The sequence below is a fragment of the Eurytemora carolleeae genome, unplaced genomic scaffold, assembly GCF_000591075.1.
Source record: "Eurytemora carolleeae unplaced genomic scaffold, Eaff_2.0 scaffold152, whole genome shotgun sequence".
Lineage (NCBI taxonomy): Eukaryota > Metazoa > Arthropoda > Copepoda > Calanoida > Temoridae > Eurytemora > Eurytemora carolleeae.
The window spans coordinates 50,352-67,204 of record NW_019396057.1 but is presented as its reverse complement, the minus strand read 5'-3'; the positions used below and the strand labels follow the sequence as shown (position 1 = coordinate 67,204).

General features: G+C 34.4%; 3 protein-coding genes across 5 annotated transcripts in view; all 3 read left to right on the top strand.

The window, feature by feature from the left end:
• Nucleotides 1-526, top strand: part of LOC111707626 (protein mago nashi homolog) — a 2,126-nt gene extending 1,600 nt beyond the window's left edge. The window contains exon 4 of the mRNA XM_023480761.1: nt 201-526. Coding sequence (XP_023336529.1) covers nt 201-282 — 82 coding nt within the window. The 3' untranslated portion in view covers nt 283-526. The remainder of the gene's footprint in view (nt 1-200) is intronic.
• Nucleotides 467-1,501, top strand: LOC111707635 (mediator of RNA polymerase II transcription subunit 24-like). Its single transcript, XM_023480770.1, has 4 exons — nt 467-556; nt 693-765; nt 1,063-1,128; nt 1,391-1,501. The coding sequence occupies exons 1-4, from the start codon at nt 480-482 to the stop codon at nt 1,484-1,486; spliced, it is 312 nt and encodes a 103-aa protein (XP_023336538.1). The 5' UTR covers nt 467-479; the 3' UTR covers nt 1,487-1,501.
• A 675-nt stretch (nt 1,502-2,176) lies between these two features.
• Nucleotides 2,177-16,758, top strand: LOC111707569 (mediator of RNA polymerase II transcription subunit 24). 3 transcript variants are annotated; one of them, XM_023480703.1, is made up of 24 exons: nt 2,177-2,323; nt 2,562-2,697; nt 2,925-2,998; nt 3,588-3,651; nt 3,881-3,976; nt 5,098-5,148; nt 5,706-5,839; nt 6,266-6,395; nt 6,688-6,764; nt 7,595-7,742; nt 8,351-8,469; nt 8,730-8,828; nt 9,239-9,321; nt 9,746-9,809; nt 11,187-11,287; nt 11,769-11,939; nt 12,264-12,361; nt 12,927-13,084; nt 13,522-13,636; nt 14,480-14,606; nt 15,048-15,174; nt 15,507-15,599; nt 15,937-16,028; nt 16,495-16,758. In XM_023480703.1, the coding sequence occupies exons 2-24, from the start codon at nt 2,607-2,609 to the stop codon at nt 16,613-16,615; spliced, it is 2,433 nt and encodes an 810-aa protein (XP_023336471.1). In that variant the 5' UTR covers nt 2,177-2,323; nt 2,562-2,606; the 3' UTR covers nt 16,616-16,758. The 3 variants fall into 3 exon arrangements, with proteins under 3 accessions (XP_023336471.1, XP_023336460.1, XP_023336453.1); XM_023480692.1 differs by having other exon boundaries at nt 11,709-11,939; nt 12,267-12,361; XM_023480685.1 differs by having other exon boundaries at nt 11,709-11,939.
• Nucleotides 16,759-16,853: the final 95 nt, after the last annotated feature.

The window sequence follows — 16,853 nt, the reverse complement described above, 5'->3', positions numbered from 1 at the left end:
GGGTTTACAACGTCCGTAGTAAATTTTTTGAAGCAAATTAAGTTAATGTTTATTTTCCCTCTTATTAGTATTTTCTACCCCAAAATATTCCATGAAAACTCAACAAGAACAATAAACTCTAAATTCTATAAATTCTGGGAAAATAGGGGAATAGATTTGTCTTTATTTCCTTGATTTCGTTTGATCTATTTGTTGTATAGATGTTTCTACTACCTGGTCCAAGATCTCAAGTGTATCGTGTTCTCCCTCATCGGTCTCCACTTCAAGATCAAGCCCATATAGGTCAAGAACACGTTGATCTTTGATAAAGATCTGGTTGAATAAGATCAACCCAGATTTTCTCAGAAGAAGATCAAGACAATCATCAAGATCATTGGAGCATTTAGACGTTTGAATTTTTTTGTGAACAAATTAATCATATTTTATTATGACACATTTGTCTAGTTCGAATATGATCTGTTTGTTATGTTTGTGTTCGTATGTTTGTATGTGTGTTTGTTTACACTGATCTTGACATTTTTTCAGATGAAATGACGTCAGATAAGGCTAGCAACAGGTGTCCTGTTAATCATTTTTATCAAAGCTTTAAACTGTCTCCTTTCCTTGATGCAAAATATTTTTTTATATAAGGAAGCATACATTTGAAATTTTTTTTCTTTATGGTTTTGAGTACAAAGTCTCGAACTGCGTAGGTCGGGGCCTGTGAAAGCGCTTCTGATACGAGCATGGCGAGAACGGTGGTCACATAGTCAATTTGGTACACAGGTAAATCTGGGATAATCTTAAACCAGAATATTTTTTACAACATTCTTCACGATTGGAGAGTTGGCAGTGATATTTAAAGTGACCAGTGACCAGATTGATGACCATTGAATAAATTGAGCAAAAAAACCCATAAAAGTATTAGCTCGCCCCCATAGCATTGCTAATTTTAATACAATCTGTGAGAAGTCTGCAGTCTGGTATTTTCTAGATGTTTTGATTCCTAATTAAATGATCATTTAGAATGAGGATGACCTGAAGTCTTCTCTAAATTATATATTATTAAATTATTTTGTTCAGATTAAGAGTGTATTGGGTAAAGGGGGAGCTGATGAAGATTCTGGCTTGTCAGACAATATCATTCAGGAATCTTTGCGAACGAATTTTTTTGTCTTATTTAATATGCGAACGTACATTTTTCCTTGACTAACTTGTATTGTCCAACTTTTTGTAGTTGTCCACTATCTTTTGTTTTGTTTGTTATTGTCTAGTGTTCACCATCTTGTTTTTGTTCACCATCTTCTTTTTGTCGACCATTTGTTTTTACCACGTTGCTATACGTATTTGTACTCCATCTTGTTTTTGTCCTCGGCGCCATTTGGGTTTGTTCTGAAGGTATAATTTGCAGTTAGCGGTGAATGGAGCAGCGCCAAACCAGCTTCTACTTTCACTCTTAGACCACTCCCTTGCCTCGCAGGTAAAATCATGGCACATTATTTATTAATGTCGACCTTTTTCCTCCCTGTACATTGTACAGCTGTGTACAGTTTATTGAACGTTAATGCAAGATGTTCGCTGTTTCCCCATTATGTTTTCTGCGCAAAATGCACATGTTTTTGTTTATTTTTCCAATGCAAAATATTAACAAAAGAAAATGGATAGATTGGATTAACCCACCTCATGAATTGATGAATCCTTATATCATTTTCTATGCCCGTGTATATATAAAAAATCGAATTTTAAAGAAGAAAAAAATCCAATTTGAAGAGAAAACAAGAAGATTTTTTAGTCTATGTCACCCCCAGGGTACTCAAGTATTAATTGAACACAAACAAATAATTTCCCTGAAAGATCAAATTCAGCAATTAGACCTCAATATCTTAGTTTGATTGAAAATATATTTTGTGGATAGTGTAGGGTGAAAAATAATGAATAATCTTGATGTTTGCAAATTGTTACTTTAAACATTTAGATTCCAAAGCTTAACAAAATTTAAACGGGATTATATTTTCTCTTAGATCCCCCCCCCTCCCCCCTAATCTTGAAACTCTTTTTTTCCACCCAGAAGTTATGTATGTCTGCGTGGGTTTTTTCGCTGAATTGGGGACAGTGAATTGAAGTTTTGTAATAAAAAAATAAAATAAAAAATCCCTCAAATCATCAAAAATCGTAATGCTGTTTTGAAAACAATTTCTGGATGAATATTAATGTTCAATGTATTTGAAGAGGTGGATCTGAGTCATGTATCCAACTGGGTACTAGTCTAGTATCCCTGGCTACATGGTTACTCAATACTGCTACACAAACAATATCCAGGCTAGCAGACAACAGGGACAGTAAGGTTAGTTGAATCTACTGACCATCCAGCTTTAGCTACCGTTGATTGATTGATGGACTGTTAAAACGAACAATCGAATTTACCAAATTATCCAAATAAACAAATTATGCGATTGGACTGCTCAGTGCTCACCTGGCGAATCGATGACCGACTAATTGCACAAACAAACAAACGAGCGAATGAATTTACGAACGAACAAACGCACAAACCAACCAACCAATGAACCAATGTCCTGATTTAGGTTGACGTAATTAATCTGAAGAAGTGTCTAGAGGTGCTGGAGTGGATGCTGAAGGATAAGTTCATCTCCTCCCTCGTCTATGTCGGAGGGTTCGAGGATATAGAAAAACATCAAGATTTCATGTTGGCAAGCTCAGGTTAGGCTTGAGAATGTTTTAGTAATTCAGGGTTTTATTCTTTTTTTACTCCCAATCCCCCCCACCCCACTCAGGAAAGTGCAGGAGTGGGGATAAGACTTAAAAAGCAAGCATGTTTTATCCTTTTTTAATGTGTGATGCCCCTAAATTCATTTATTTTCCCGAAATTAATTGGAATACGGGTTTAATAATGTTTTTTAATAATTTTTTTATTGCTGAGTTTTAAGGTTTGAACAATGTATCTGAGCAGGTCTATAAACTGGAATCAGAATCAGACGAAAATCCGGAGAATTCATTACAGGTTTGAAGCATAGAAAACAATTAAAATTTTTACTTTTTTATTTTTACTTTTTAAAGTATGCGGGCGTTCGTGTCATTTCGCTGGAGTAATCAGGACGTATAAACTAAAAGCGCACTTTAAGATATATATCAAATTAATAATTACAATGATTATGCCACTAAAGCGGTAATATTACATCGTCTATACGCAATATCGCCCCTACTGAACTTCTGACCTACTGCAATATCGCCCCTACTGAACTTTTGACCTACTAACTTTCCGACCTACTGCAATATCGGACCCACGCCAGCTGTTTATTTTGGTATTATTTGAAGGTTAGGTTAAGACAATTTCTGAGCCGAGCGCTGCGGCTAGGACAGGCTAGGGGCCGAGTGCCGCGACTAGGATAGGCAAGGGGGCTTGGCGTTGCGGCCACAAGTCCATCAGCAGCTGTAAGACCACGTGCTAGTAGATCAGATGTGTAGTATAGCGGTTTTGGCGTAGGTCAGAAGTGGGGTAGAGCGGATATGCGTAGGTCGAAAGATACACCATCCACTAAAGCATCTCAATTCTCAATTGTTAATTTTACGTTTAAACGCAAATTGTTCAGGCTCGAATTCAGGCAATAATACAATCTGTGAGAAGTCTGCAGTCTGGTATTCAGATATCGAAAGGTAAAAATTTATCAAGACGTCAAGGATTAAAATTGGAATTCTGACTTACAGCAGCTTGTTGAAAAGAAATACACCCCCCCCCCCTCATAAAAAAAACTCTTTAATTAACGGTTGAAAAAAAAAGGTTTGAGGTAAATTATTGAAAAGGGGAATTAAATTTACCACATTATGCCCATTTTTTTATTAAAAAATGTATCTTTCTGTAGTTAATGATAAAATGTTGGTTTAGATAATGAGACGAAACCCAGTTTGATATTTTCCATTCAAAGTGTTTTATCTTTTGATGTACTTCTTGAGCCCACCAGTGATCTCTCCCAGCTTGCAGGTCAACCAGAACTTTATTATTTTCCTAGAAACAAGAATTATTGACTTTATAGGTAGTTATTGGCAATTTATGGCAGTTGAACTGAGAATGTAGTATTGTAGAGTATTTTTTTAGGATTCATTTGAGATCTATCAGACTTTTTTTACGGTGCATAGTTGTTTTAGCAAGACTGCAAATTCAACCTAATCCTCTTAGATTGTCAATTTTGGAGGGATGATTTTTAGAAAAGTTTTTTTTTTATTATTCAATGACGACCACGAAAAATGTAACAAAAATTCGACAGTAAACTAATAAGTTGTTAAGGAACAGATTAAGATAATAAAGATTTACTCTTATCATCGAAAATGACTAATCTTATTTCTATCGGGAAATATGTTCCTAAACATTCAATTAGTTTATTTTAAATATTTTGTAAAAATTTTCGTCGTTGTTATTTAATACGATTCTTAAAATCATCTCTCCAGAATGGACAATGAAGGATGATTTTAAAGGTTGAATTTGCACTCTTGATGAACGTAAATGCACTGTAAGAATGTCCATACATTGCCGGTCACTCCCTTTAAAGATACCGATGACGTAATTTGAAGTGAATCTCCATTTAAAGAGCTACATGACCAATTCACAACGGTTCAGTTTTATCTAATAAACAAAGAGGAAGATATCGGTGTTAAATCTTGATAAATTCTATCAATGCCACTTTTATAGAGAAACTGCAAATAAAAAAACGCATAATTTTTGGTCACACAAACATACTTTTATAGAGAAACTGCAAATAAAAAAACGCATAATTTTTGGTCACACAAACATTGGAAGAGCGGTACAATTATTAATCGGGTATGTAAATTGTAACTCTAAAGATGGATAAAGGGTTATTTGAAATTTTGTCCACAGCCCTTTTAATGTAAATTTTCCAGTTAGTGTTATCTTGCTTTTATTGGATTAAAACTTCATTTGATAGCTGAGTTTATATAAGACTTAATATGAAAAAACTGGTTTTTTTAAGTCCCCAATTTTCTTTTTCAAGTTATAAATGAGGAGATGAAAAGTTTAATGTTGATGTATTATTGTTTAGAATGGAATAAAATATTTTTGTACTTTTCCAAACTTTAGTTTTTTTCCAGGACAATTAGTTGTTATCATGAACATACGAGGTGCAAAGCTCTCAGATCTAGGTAAAAAAGATTTTTAAAAACTCGAAGGGTATAAAATTTATGAGTTAAGAATAAAAAAATAAATTTTTAACTTACAACACATTTTAGTTAATTAACTTAGATATTTTGCCTGTTATGCGTTAAGTTTTCTTTCCCTCAAGTGCCATTGAGAAGCTATTTCAAAACAAAAATACTGGAATATTCTTTTTTATTTGAGTGACAAAGCGAAACACAAGATCAACCACGTGCGGCCAGACGAATAATTTTCCGATAGATATTTTGACAAAATTCATTTTTACAAATTTGGGCCCCTCCTTTTACTTAACAGCAAAGTGACACTAACCCATCTCCACTAACTAGTATTTGCGTAATGGGGGGGCAGAGTTTTCATATTTATTCGCACACTATTTTTTTAAACTGATTTACCTCCTTAACCATTAAACTCAGTCGGTTTCCAGTGACACCAGGTCGACCTTATGGGTCGTGCTACCATTAACCTAAAGGAGGGTTGAGGATTGCAAATAAGGGGAGGGGGAGGAAGGGTGTGTTTTTTGATAAATAACTAAAATCTTGTCTAGTTTGTGAGTTGACCCGTTGTTGTTTGCTGGGTATGAATGACCAGGATAGGCAGGAGGTTCTCCGATGGGACGCGTTTACACTTCTTAAACTACATAAACTAGTGGATAGAATTGTACATGAGTACAAGGGTAAGGTAAACAATAACTTTATTCTCAGTTTATATGTTGTCGTTTCCCGTCAGGTATGTACTAAATACACTCGATGAACATCAGTGTATAGGAAAAAGTATACCAACCGTCATTACATATACAATATACATCTTTTAGATATGAACTTTATGTACAGGATGTAGAAGGTAGTGTATATCAAGGACTAGATATGTACTCTACGTACTGAATGAACTCAATGTACAGGATGTAGAAGGAAGTGTATATCAAGGACTAGATATGTACTCTATATACTGAATGAACTCTATGTACAGGATGTAGAAGGAAGTGTATATCAAGGACTAGATATGTACACTCTATATACTGAATGAACTCTATGTACAGGATGTAAAAGGAAGTTTATACCGGGGACTAGATATTTACTCTATGTACTGAATGAACTCTATGTACAGGATGTAGAAGGAAGTGTATATCGAGGACTAGATCAACTACTACAGTACTCTGCTCTGCTAGATATGACGGATGCCAAGTGCAACGCAAACACCTTCGATCTTTTTGTCAAATCCTTCCCCTCAGAATTAGGAACTTTGATCAAAAATGTCCTAATATCTTATTCCTGTTTTTTTATTTTAAATGACTTTTTCTGAATGGTAAGCTTGCTTTGCTTAAAAACTTGTTTAACAATAAATATAGATTTATGGTTTTGCTTTATTGCGTAAAAACAGTTATTTGTCAAAAGAATGCCTTTAATATGGAATATTTGGATTTTTTGTTTTATTTCATTATTTAATTTGTTATCAGAGATGACATAATTGATCTTCTATTGATCTGTTTGATTGATGTAAAATGCTTATTGATCAAAATGTAACCCTAGTGACGGAGAATGAGAGTAAACTGCTAATCTCAGGGCGAGCTGAACAATTGAAAGAAAAACAACAGTTTGAAATCAAGGTATTATTTATTTTTATCAATCCAAAAAAGATTAGGTGGTCGAGTTCTGGTGCTTTTTTATTTGTAAAATAGATGTATAGTAGAATGATACTCGATTTAAGACTGTTAAAATGATTTTTTTTCTTTCATTTATCCTTTCATTCATTCTTTCATTCATCCTACTATTCATCCTTTCAGTCATATTCATCCTTTCATTAATCTTTTCATTATTTCATTCATTCTTTCATTCATCCTTTAATTCATTCTTTCATTTATCCCTGCCTTCATTCTTTCATTCATCCTTTCATTCTTTCATTCATCCTTTCATTCTTTCATTCGTCCTTTCATTCTTTCATTCATCCTTTCAGTCTTTCATTCATCCTTTCATTATTTCATTAATCTTTTCATCAATCTTTTCATTTATTCTTTCATTTATTCTTTTATTCATCCTTTCATTAATCCTTTGAATGCTTTATTCTTCCTATCATTCATCCTTTCATTTATCCTTTCATTCATCCTTTCATTCTTACTTTCAATAATCCTTTCAATGATTTATTCTTCCTTTCATTCATCCTTTCATTTCATTTATTCAATCATTCATACTTTCATTCATCTTTTCATCCTTATTCATCCTTTCATCATATCATTCATTTTTTCATTCATCCTTTTATTCATTCTTTCATTCATTCTTTCATTTATCCTTTCATTCTTCCTTGCATTCATTCTTTCATTAATTCGTCAATTTATTATTTAATCATTTTGTTGGTTAAAATTATTTACTAATTAATTTTTTGATTGATCGATTGATTCTTATCGGTTATAATAAATATATATATATATATACTTTTCAGGGTTCCAAGTTCTCTGAATCAAGGGATGTGACGATGACCCTAAAGGCGGATTCGACCCTGCACACTATCATCAGAACATTCGAGAACACGAGCATGGAGCAGCACGAGTTCGAGAATCTTCTCTCCGTCATGTTCCATATTGTAAAAGGTATACATTTTTTTCTGTTTATTTATGTCCAATTTGTAATACAGCTCCCCCATCCTTAAATTATTATTTTGTTTAAAGTAAACCCCTACATATGGCAGTTTAGTGTTCTTTAAGGCTTTAGTTTTCACCTTTCTTGTTGTCAGCTGCTACAGCTAGCAGAGAACTGAGACCGAGTCACTTTTCTGCTACTCTTAAGGTTCCAGTTTTAACCTAGTGCTGTCAGCAGCTACTGCTAACGGTGTACTGACATCCCTAGTTACTAAACTGCTGCATTCCAGGTTCTAGTTGTGACCTACTGCTGTCTTTAGCTGCTGCTTATAGAGCACTGACGTATCTAATTTCTAAATTGCAGCTGCCTAGGTTCTAGTTTTGACCTACCTATGCTGTTGGCATCTACGGCTTACTGCGTTGACACCTCTAGTTACTAAATTGCTGCATTCCAGGTTCTAGTTGTGACCTATTGCTGTCAGCAGCTGCTGCTTATAGAGCACTGACGTATTTAATTTCTAAATTGCAGCTGCCTAGGTTCTAGTTTTGACCTACCTATGCTGTTGGCATCTACGGCTTACTGCGTTGACACCTCTAGTTACTAAATTGCTGTATTTTAGGTTCTAGTTTTGACCTACTGCTGTCAGCAGCTGCTTCTAACGGTGCACTGACATCTTTAGTAACTAAACTTTTACTTTTCAACAAGGGTTGTCAAGAATCTATGGGAGAATCTAATAAGGTAGGAAGTTTTCTATTGATAAATTGATTGATAATTTATTTAAAGATAAAAATATATCCATAAAATAAAGCTCTTCGCTTATATATATATATATATATATATATAGTATTTTTTCAATTATTTCTTAAATTCCACGGGGGGCCTGGCACTTCAGTTAGTATTTTATAAAAATATAATTTGAGTGACTGATCTTAAATTTAATTTCATTAAAACAGTTTGAATAATTAATTGCTTGTTTAAATCGTAAATCATTGTTAAAGGTTGCGCAGAACCGAGCAGCTCTGTTCGATGTTACCTTCTTGATGTTAGTTCATGTTGTTCAGTGCTTCTCTGTATCAGTTCTACCCCCTGAAATACAGGTAAGGAAGACGAGGAGAGAAGAACTATTTTTGTTTAGTGCTTCTCTGTATCAGTTCTACCCCCTGAAATACAGGTATGGAAGACAAGGGGAGGAAGAAGGACCTATTTTGGTTAAGTAAATTGGAAATTAGATAGTTTAGTGGCAACGTCGACCGTATTTTGGATCAAACCTTCATCATAGTAAATATATGGGTTATGTGGGAAAAAAAACAATTAGGTTTGAAAAAGAATTTATTTTGAAATAAGAAAATAGCAAATGAAAGTTTTTATGTAACGGTTTTTATGGGGGTGGGGGGGGATCTAGTTTTTTTCTTTTCTATTTTACATAATAATTGATAAATCTTTCTTAAAAGCTTATATTTCTACAAAAGATAAGTTTCCAAATATTTCTTCATAAATTCTGTTGTAGGATGGATTTTTCCCACGGTGGGCCCGACTATGCATGACAGAACCAGGACATGTTAAACCTCTGGAGGCCTTCAAACAACTTGGGTAAGTGGATAAGGATAAGAGTTAAAAGGTAAGGATCTGGTAAAAATGTTATGTGTTTTCCCGCTGAATTGGGGAAAATAAATATTTTAGGGAAAATAAATATTTTAGGGGAAATTTTTTTGTTTTTGTTTGAAAAGTATGAAAACCAGTTAATAACCCTGACCCTAAATCTACGAAAATCACCCCTTCCCCTTAATGTTGCAGTTCCATTTTATTTTCCTGCCAAAAGCTTCAAAAAAAAGTTTCTGCTATTAGTCATGAGCTTATTGTTCATGCCATACCCAGTTTTCACTTCCGAAGCTTTTAAGGAATTTTTTTGAGACCAAAAATCTCCCAAACCCATTGACAAGTGCGCTATAAGCACAATTTTTGTGTATAATTTTAGATTTTGAGAACAAAAATATATTTGATTTTCTAATTCCAGAGGTGAGGAAAGTCTGGTGGATGGATTGCTTCAGCAGATGATGCAGGGAGAGATTAGAACTCAGGTTTGTACAGTGTGCCCTGTATTGTTTAAGCTAAATTGTACTGTATACCAAGGAGAATTGAATAGAAGGAGGGGGCGATTGGGTTTCCGAACACTTTACTGTGACGTTTTGGACTGCTGAAGAACTAGTTTTTGCGTAACAACAATAACAAAGGCAGCCGATCTAATGTAAACAAACAAGAGTTAGTATACGGTGAATCTTCATCTAACGCCAGAGATGCGCCAGATGTCTGTTTATGATTTTTGTTATTGTTTACAATCTTTATTAATGTTGTTACTCAAAAACTAATTCTTTAGCAGTCCAAAAACGTCACAGCAAAGTGTACGGAAACCCAATCGCCCCCTCCTCCTATTCAAATCTCCTTGCTGTATAGTGTTATATTTGAAAGGATACCCACAAAGGCGGGTAACAATACTCTAGTAGTCTTCAAGTCACACACCAATAATAGAACAAAGTAGTTGAACATTTATATTAAAGAGAAACAAAATGAAGGAATAAATAACTAAAGTCAACAGACACAGATTTGGCACTCAGTGATGGGTTACTCCTTTGGCCGGATACTCCTTTGCTGGATACTCCTTTGGCAAGATACCTCCTTTGGCTAGATACTCCTTGGCTAGATACCTTCAACGTGGTATCTCCTCAGGGCTGCATATCTCCTCAGGTCAATTATCCCCTCAGGTCAATTATCCCCTCAGGCAACACATCTCTTCTGGCACCATCTTTGTTCGGGTAACAAATCTCCTTCAGCATGTTGTTTTCCCACAGCTCCAATCTGTCCAAGCAGTTTCTGTTCCATTGGACTGACTGCTTCTTACCACTGTGGGGAGTTGGCGAATGTCTTCATCCTCTCCTTGTGAGAGCTGGCGCACAACTGGCTTCTTTCTCTTTCCCTCTCTGTGTTCTGAACCCAGATCCCGCCAATTCTTAATCCTGGCTGGTCAACCCCTGTAGGGGGGCAACACTAGATAAGGCGGCTGGAGCAGGGGTAGGGGGGCCAGGTTTGGGTTGGTTTGTCCTGAAGAATTTTCCATGCTCTATACCCATCCTCAGCAGGGAGGGGGGGGGGGGGTTTGGGGATGGTTACAATAGAGTGTATATTGTTTAGTGTACTTACACTGTACACTTAAAGTTTACAGTGTGAAGTAACAAAAACATTACATAACACCCGTCCCGTACTACCCTAGTTGAAAAAGAAAGATGTCCCTTTCCGTGCTTGTCTAATTCGGACCGAATCAGTGTTGCAACATTTTTATTTTGGAGTTTTCTTGATAGTTCTTTAATATTTAACCAAAAATAATCTTGTTCTCAACAACTTGTATTGAATTACTCAATAACCGTTTACCGTGACAACTGTACTGAGTGATCTTAATCTAGGTGATAAAGTGGAATCTTGTGTGTGCCAGCCTACATGATGTCATGAAGGAGATACTACTGGGGGTAGAGATGGAAACCATTAATTCAGAAACATACAACAGGTATTTAGATGCAACTCAAAACTGAATATTTTTCACAGTTTTGCAACTTCAAGCAAATCAACATTCTCATATAAGCTATGCAATTTTCAGCTTTTAGATTAATTCTAAAATTTGTAAAAAAAAAAAAAAAAAATTTAATATAGATGGATGCTTTCCTTACTATATGTGCTCTGAGTATTTTCATTTCTATCCTGTTAGCCTATCTCCTGTTTCAAATTGATCATTTCCGATTTCAGGTTAATACTACAGCTGTGCAGTAAACTGCTGTTTCTCTAAATGCATTTCCTGTATCTCCTGTTTTAGATTGATCCTTCAGCTGTGCAATAAGCTCTGCTGTTTCCATTTCTGTTTCTCCTGTTTTAGATTGATCCTTCAGCTGTGCAGTAAGCTCTGCTGTTTCCCTCTGTATCTCCTGTTTTAGATTGATCCTACAGCTGTGCAGTAAGCTCTGCTGTTTCCCTCTCTGTATCTCCTGTTTTAGATTGATCCTACAGCTGTGCAGTAAGCTCTGCTGTTTCCCCATCTGTATTTCTTCCTGGTTGATTAGTTCAGCACATTTTGGAGCAGGAGAAGATGAGATGAGTCGGAGAAGTATAATCTCAACCCTGGAGAAGTTTATTAACTCACCTGGAGGAGAAGATACTGATACTAGGAACCTTACTACTTCCAACCATACAGACAAGATTCATTTAAACAAAGTTTTTTATTTATTTATTTGTAACCAATGGAAATTACTATTCACATAATTCAATTAGTATTTTTTTAAATACCCTCATTTTAAAATTATGGTTTTCTTACTGTTAAATGGTTTTGCATAAAGATATTTTAAATAAATATATTTAAGAAAGTCACAGAAAGAAAAAAAGATTCTGATTTCATATAAAAATCAAACTTGTCATTTAAGAGTGTTACTTACTTGGAAAATTTGTCATTATCTGGCTGAACCAGTATTTATGGAATAAGTATAAATGTGAAGCAGACCCTTCTACTCAAAGAGGAACACCATGATGGTGAACATACTCAAGAAGATGAAGAGGGAGATGGGGGAGAAAATATTACCAGAGGATAATGCAGGTTAGGAATTGGGCTGATCAGTTGATGGATTTGAAGTGCTTATTGATAAATAGAAAATAATAATGTACATTAGTTGACGGGATTATTTTTTTAATTGGGGAAATTGAAAAGTCAGTTTTTGGCATTTGATGATATGGTTTAAAAAAGAATAGATATATTTATTGGTCGGTTGATTGATTGACTAAATTATCTGCAAATTTAATTGATCAATATGTAGTTTAATTGATTGATTGATTGGCTTATTAATTGATTGATTGATACATTGGTTGATAGATTGTTTTATATGTTTATGTGTTGATAGATTCATTTATTGATTGATTTTGAGTGAGAGCGCTTCAAGTTTGTGGTTTGACAATGGAGAGTGCCTGCCAATCATATGAACAACATTGTTTTAAATGAGAGATTGATTAAATGATTGACCAACTAAAAGATTGTCTAATTGGGCTATTTATTTATTCAATGATTGAAATATTGATTGATTGATTGGTCTATTTATTAATTTATTGATTTATTGATTGATTAATTTATTGATTCATTGATTTATTTATAAAAAATTGTGTTCTAGGAAAGAGTGGATTAAGTGTTTGGTTTGACAAGGTGTGGGATGGTATATGGGAGAACCAGGTGTTAAGTATTAGTTCTACCAAGGAGATAGCTCGCCTTCATACTACTGGCGGCACTCATTGGTTCGTTCATGTACTAGTGGAGAAGATCACATCTCAGGTATATTTAGTTCATTGGTTGGTTGTTGAGAGTAAAATAGCAAATAAAGATGTTTGAATAGCAAAGAAGTTGGCATATTTCAGCATTTTTGGTTTTCTTGAAATTTGGCAAATTTTACTAAGTAAATTGGCAGGTCAGGAGTGTCAGAAGACTTGGCATAAAAATCAACTGCATTAACTTTTATTTAATTGTATCAAGCTTTATTAAGTCAAATCAAACTGTTTCAGGTTTATCATATTTTTAGTTTTATATCAAATGTGCTTTCTTCCCAATCATAAAAAAAATGGTACAACTAAGAAGTGAGCATGCCAAAATTAGTAAAAATCTTAGTCTGCTTGGAAATCTTCACTTATAAATTGTTTTTAGATATGAATGTATATTGTGTATCTTTACTTTATTGAACAAATGTGTAGGAATTGTACATGCTGTGTGTTTAGGTTTACAGTCATGATGTTCAGCGTTGTACAGAGATGGTGTTTAGCATGCTTCATATAGACCTTGCTGGAAACACCCTGTCCCTTCTTCTCTATCTGCTTCCTAGTATTCTCACAGGTTAATATTTTTATAGTTGAACATTTTAGAAAATGGTTATTTTTTAATCTTAAAGGGTGTATCCCATTCAGTTCCATCTTAAATGTTTCTCTCTCATAGATAGTTATCCAGATACGGAGTCAACATCTTAGAATAATATTTAACATGAAACAAAGACGGGTGTCAAGATATCTTTACTAGGTGTTCAATACTAGTATAGCACTAGACTCCCAATATTATCATGGCTCTCTGATGACTTGATCAACTTAAAACCAGTGTTCAGGACAGATACGGAGTAAACACTTTAAAATAATTCCATAATGAATACGAGACGGGTGTCAAGATATCTTTACTAGGTGTTCAATACTAGTATAACACTAGACTACCAATATTATCATGGCTCTCTGATGACTTGATCAACTTAAAACCAGTGTTTAGGACAGATACGGAGTCAACACCTTAAAATAATTCCAAGATGAAAACAAGACGGGTGTCAAGATATCTTTACTAGGTGTTCAATACTAGTATAGCACTAGACTCCCAATATTATCATGGCTCTCTGATGACTTGATCAACCTAAAACCAGTGTTCAGGACAGATACGGAGTCAACACCTTAGAATAATATTGTAAAATGAAAACATGACGGGTGTCAAGATATTTATCTACATTCTAAATATACTTTGTGTTCAATACTAGTATAGCACCAGTATTCATTAGCTATGCTGTGTTCTAGTATTTATTAACTGGATACACTTAAAATGTTAGTTATAAACTATATTCGCTTTTGTTCTTGGTTCTTAAACAAACCCTTTCTTTTATAACTCTGATATTTAGCTCTTGCTAGCCTGTTATTATCTGTTTAGGAGTATCTAACAAAGATGTCCTCTGCTACCCTGCAGGTAGAGCTCTAGCCAAGCTGACCGTATCATGTCTAGCCGCTCTACTTACCAGTAAACCTTGCAGTCCATACTCAGGCAAACGGAAACTCCGGTAAAGATATTTGATCTTGATTTAGTATATTCTTGTGTCAGCTTCTCTTGTCTTAGTTTTTTTTTGTTCTGAGAATGCTCTTGTATGAGATTTTTTTTATCTTAGCTTGTACTTCACTTATTTTTCTCTTATCTCAGTTTTCTCTTGTCTTAGTCTTAGTCTTGTCTTAGTTTTCTCTTGTCTCAGATTGCTCTTCGATTAGCTTGCTTTTTTTCCTTGTTCCTTTTGTTTCAGCCTGCTCTTACTTAGCCTACTCTTGCCTAGTCTGATCTTGTCTTATCTTGCGTTCGTTTCAGCCGTTTCATAGATTTTTCCTAACTGGTATTTGTTTGATTCTTCTTAACAAAAAAAAATCTTTTCAAATGTTTTTTTGATCTGTAGTTTCGTCAAGTACACTTAACAGACAAAGATTAAATCTTCAACTTTGGTCGAAATATCTAGGATGGGTGAGTTAGATGATCTCTGTAATAACCAAACCCAACCTGTAAAGCTGAGGAAACTGACCGCTTCTGAGTCTATTCAAGTAGCTGCTGACGGTTCACTTACTCAGGAGCAGCTTATCCATCAGGTAGACCATGATAGCAGCTTTTATCTGAACCTGAAAATCTTCGCGTTGAATTAAGAGTTCTGTCCTTGTTCTAAAAAAGCTTTGACTTTCGATCTAAATTTTGCCAACAGAACAAAAATTTTTCGTTTTATCTCTGATGCGGTTTAGATAAAAGCACAAAAAGAAAGCTCTTTAAATTGTGGACTCAAACGCGAATGAACTCAAATATTAAGAAAGCCAAACATATTGTTTTCTTGGTTAGTTCTGGGTGACTTGAACGAACGTTTTATTTTGAAGGTTACTTTTTTATTATCATTACCTGTAATTTTATTATCCTTATTGTTGTTTGGTAGGCCCATGTTGGACTGTTTACATTACTACGTGGAGTAGCTCTGGAGTCAACCCTTAGCCCTAAACTCGAATTTGTATCCTGTATCCTTGAGGAGGTAGGAATCATTCTCATAATGTCACCAAACATTTACTTTGATTTTAGCCTGCAAATAGTTTTATTAGTTTTTAGCTCAAAGTATGGGGCTAATGTGACTCATTACTCTTTTTTTATAATTAAAAAAAATACTAGAGCTTTTTTAACCTATCCTTTTAAAAACTGTGTTCTCCTTGCTGTTTTTTCTTAGTTTCACTTAGTTTACAGTTTATGTCAAAGTCCCTTTACGCATTGTTTCTTTTTTTTAGTGTGTATGAGTAGGTGGAGAGGAATCCCTTCTCCTCCTACTCAACCCTCTCTTTCTAGACCTGGTTCATCACCTTATATTTATTGTTTAGTGTGTACAAGTAGGTGGAGAGGAATCCCTTCTCCTACTCAATCCTCTCTCCCTGGACCTGGTTCAGCATCTTATCAAACTACAACCTAACAGGTAACAGGATATATTCCTTATAGCTTATTCAGAGTTCAACGAGTACTGACTACTGGGTACAAAGAGTACCACAAGTGTATATATATTTAATTTTTTATCCCATATAAGCTGAAGTAAATTTTTTTATCCCATATTAGCTCAAGTAAATTTTTTATCCCACAATAGCTCAAGTAAATTTTTATCCCATATTAGCTCAAGTAAATTTTTTATCCCACAATAGCTCAAGTAAATTTTTATCCCATATTAGCTCAAGTAAATTTTTTTCAGTGTTTTCTTAATTTGGGTAAATAAATGTTTTTAGGGGAAAATAAAAAAGGATAAAAATTTGCCTTTGGATGTAAATTTTTCATTTTTGCTCCATTTCATTAAAAATAATTGTTTCTCCACCCCCCGTACAATGAGCTTAAAGAATACAAAAAGTAAAAAACAAACAAAGTAAACTCTATATTTTATATTTACTTTTCAGGTTCTCGGTTGAGGTGATTCTCCGCCTTTTTGACCCAAATTTACCCCAGGGGCGGAGGAATGCAGTATCCGCCCTCTGTCTTCATAGAAATATCAGAGCTAAGAATGTGTCCGAGAGTTGAAATATCTATTTATCAATGAAGAAATATTAAAAACGTTGTCTTTGATGATAAATACTGAAGACATTGTTCATTCTTGTTAAGGACCCCGGTACCTGAATTATATTTTTTACTTTTGTATTTGAATGTTCCAGAAGGTTTTTCAGGGGTGTATATATTTAAATAAATTATTTTTTTTGGAGATTGAGGGGAAAATGAAATTGGACTTGAAAAGGCATGTTTTTTCATCCTTTTTTATACT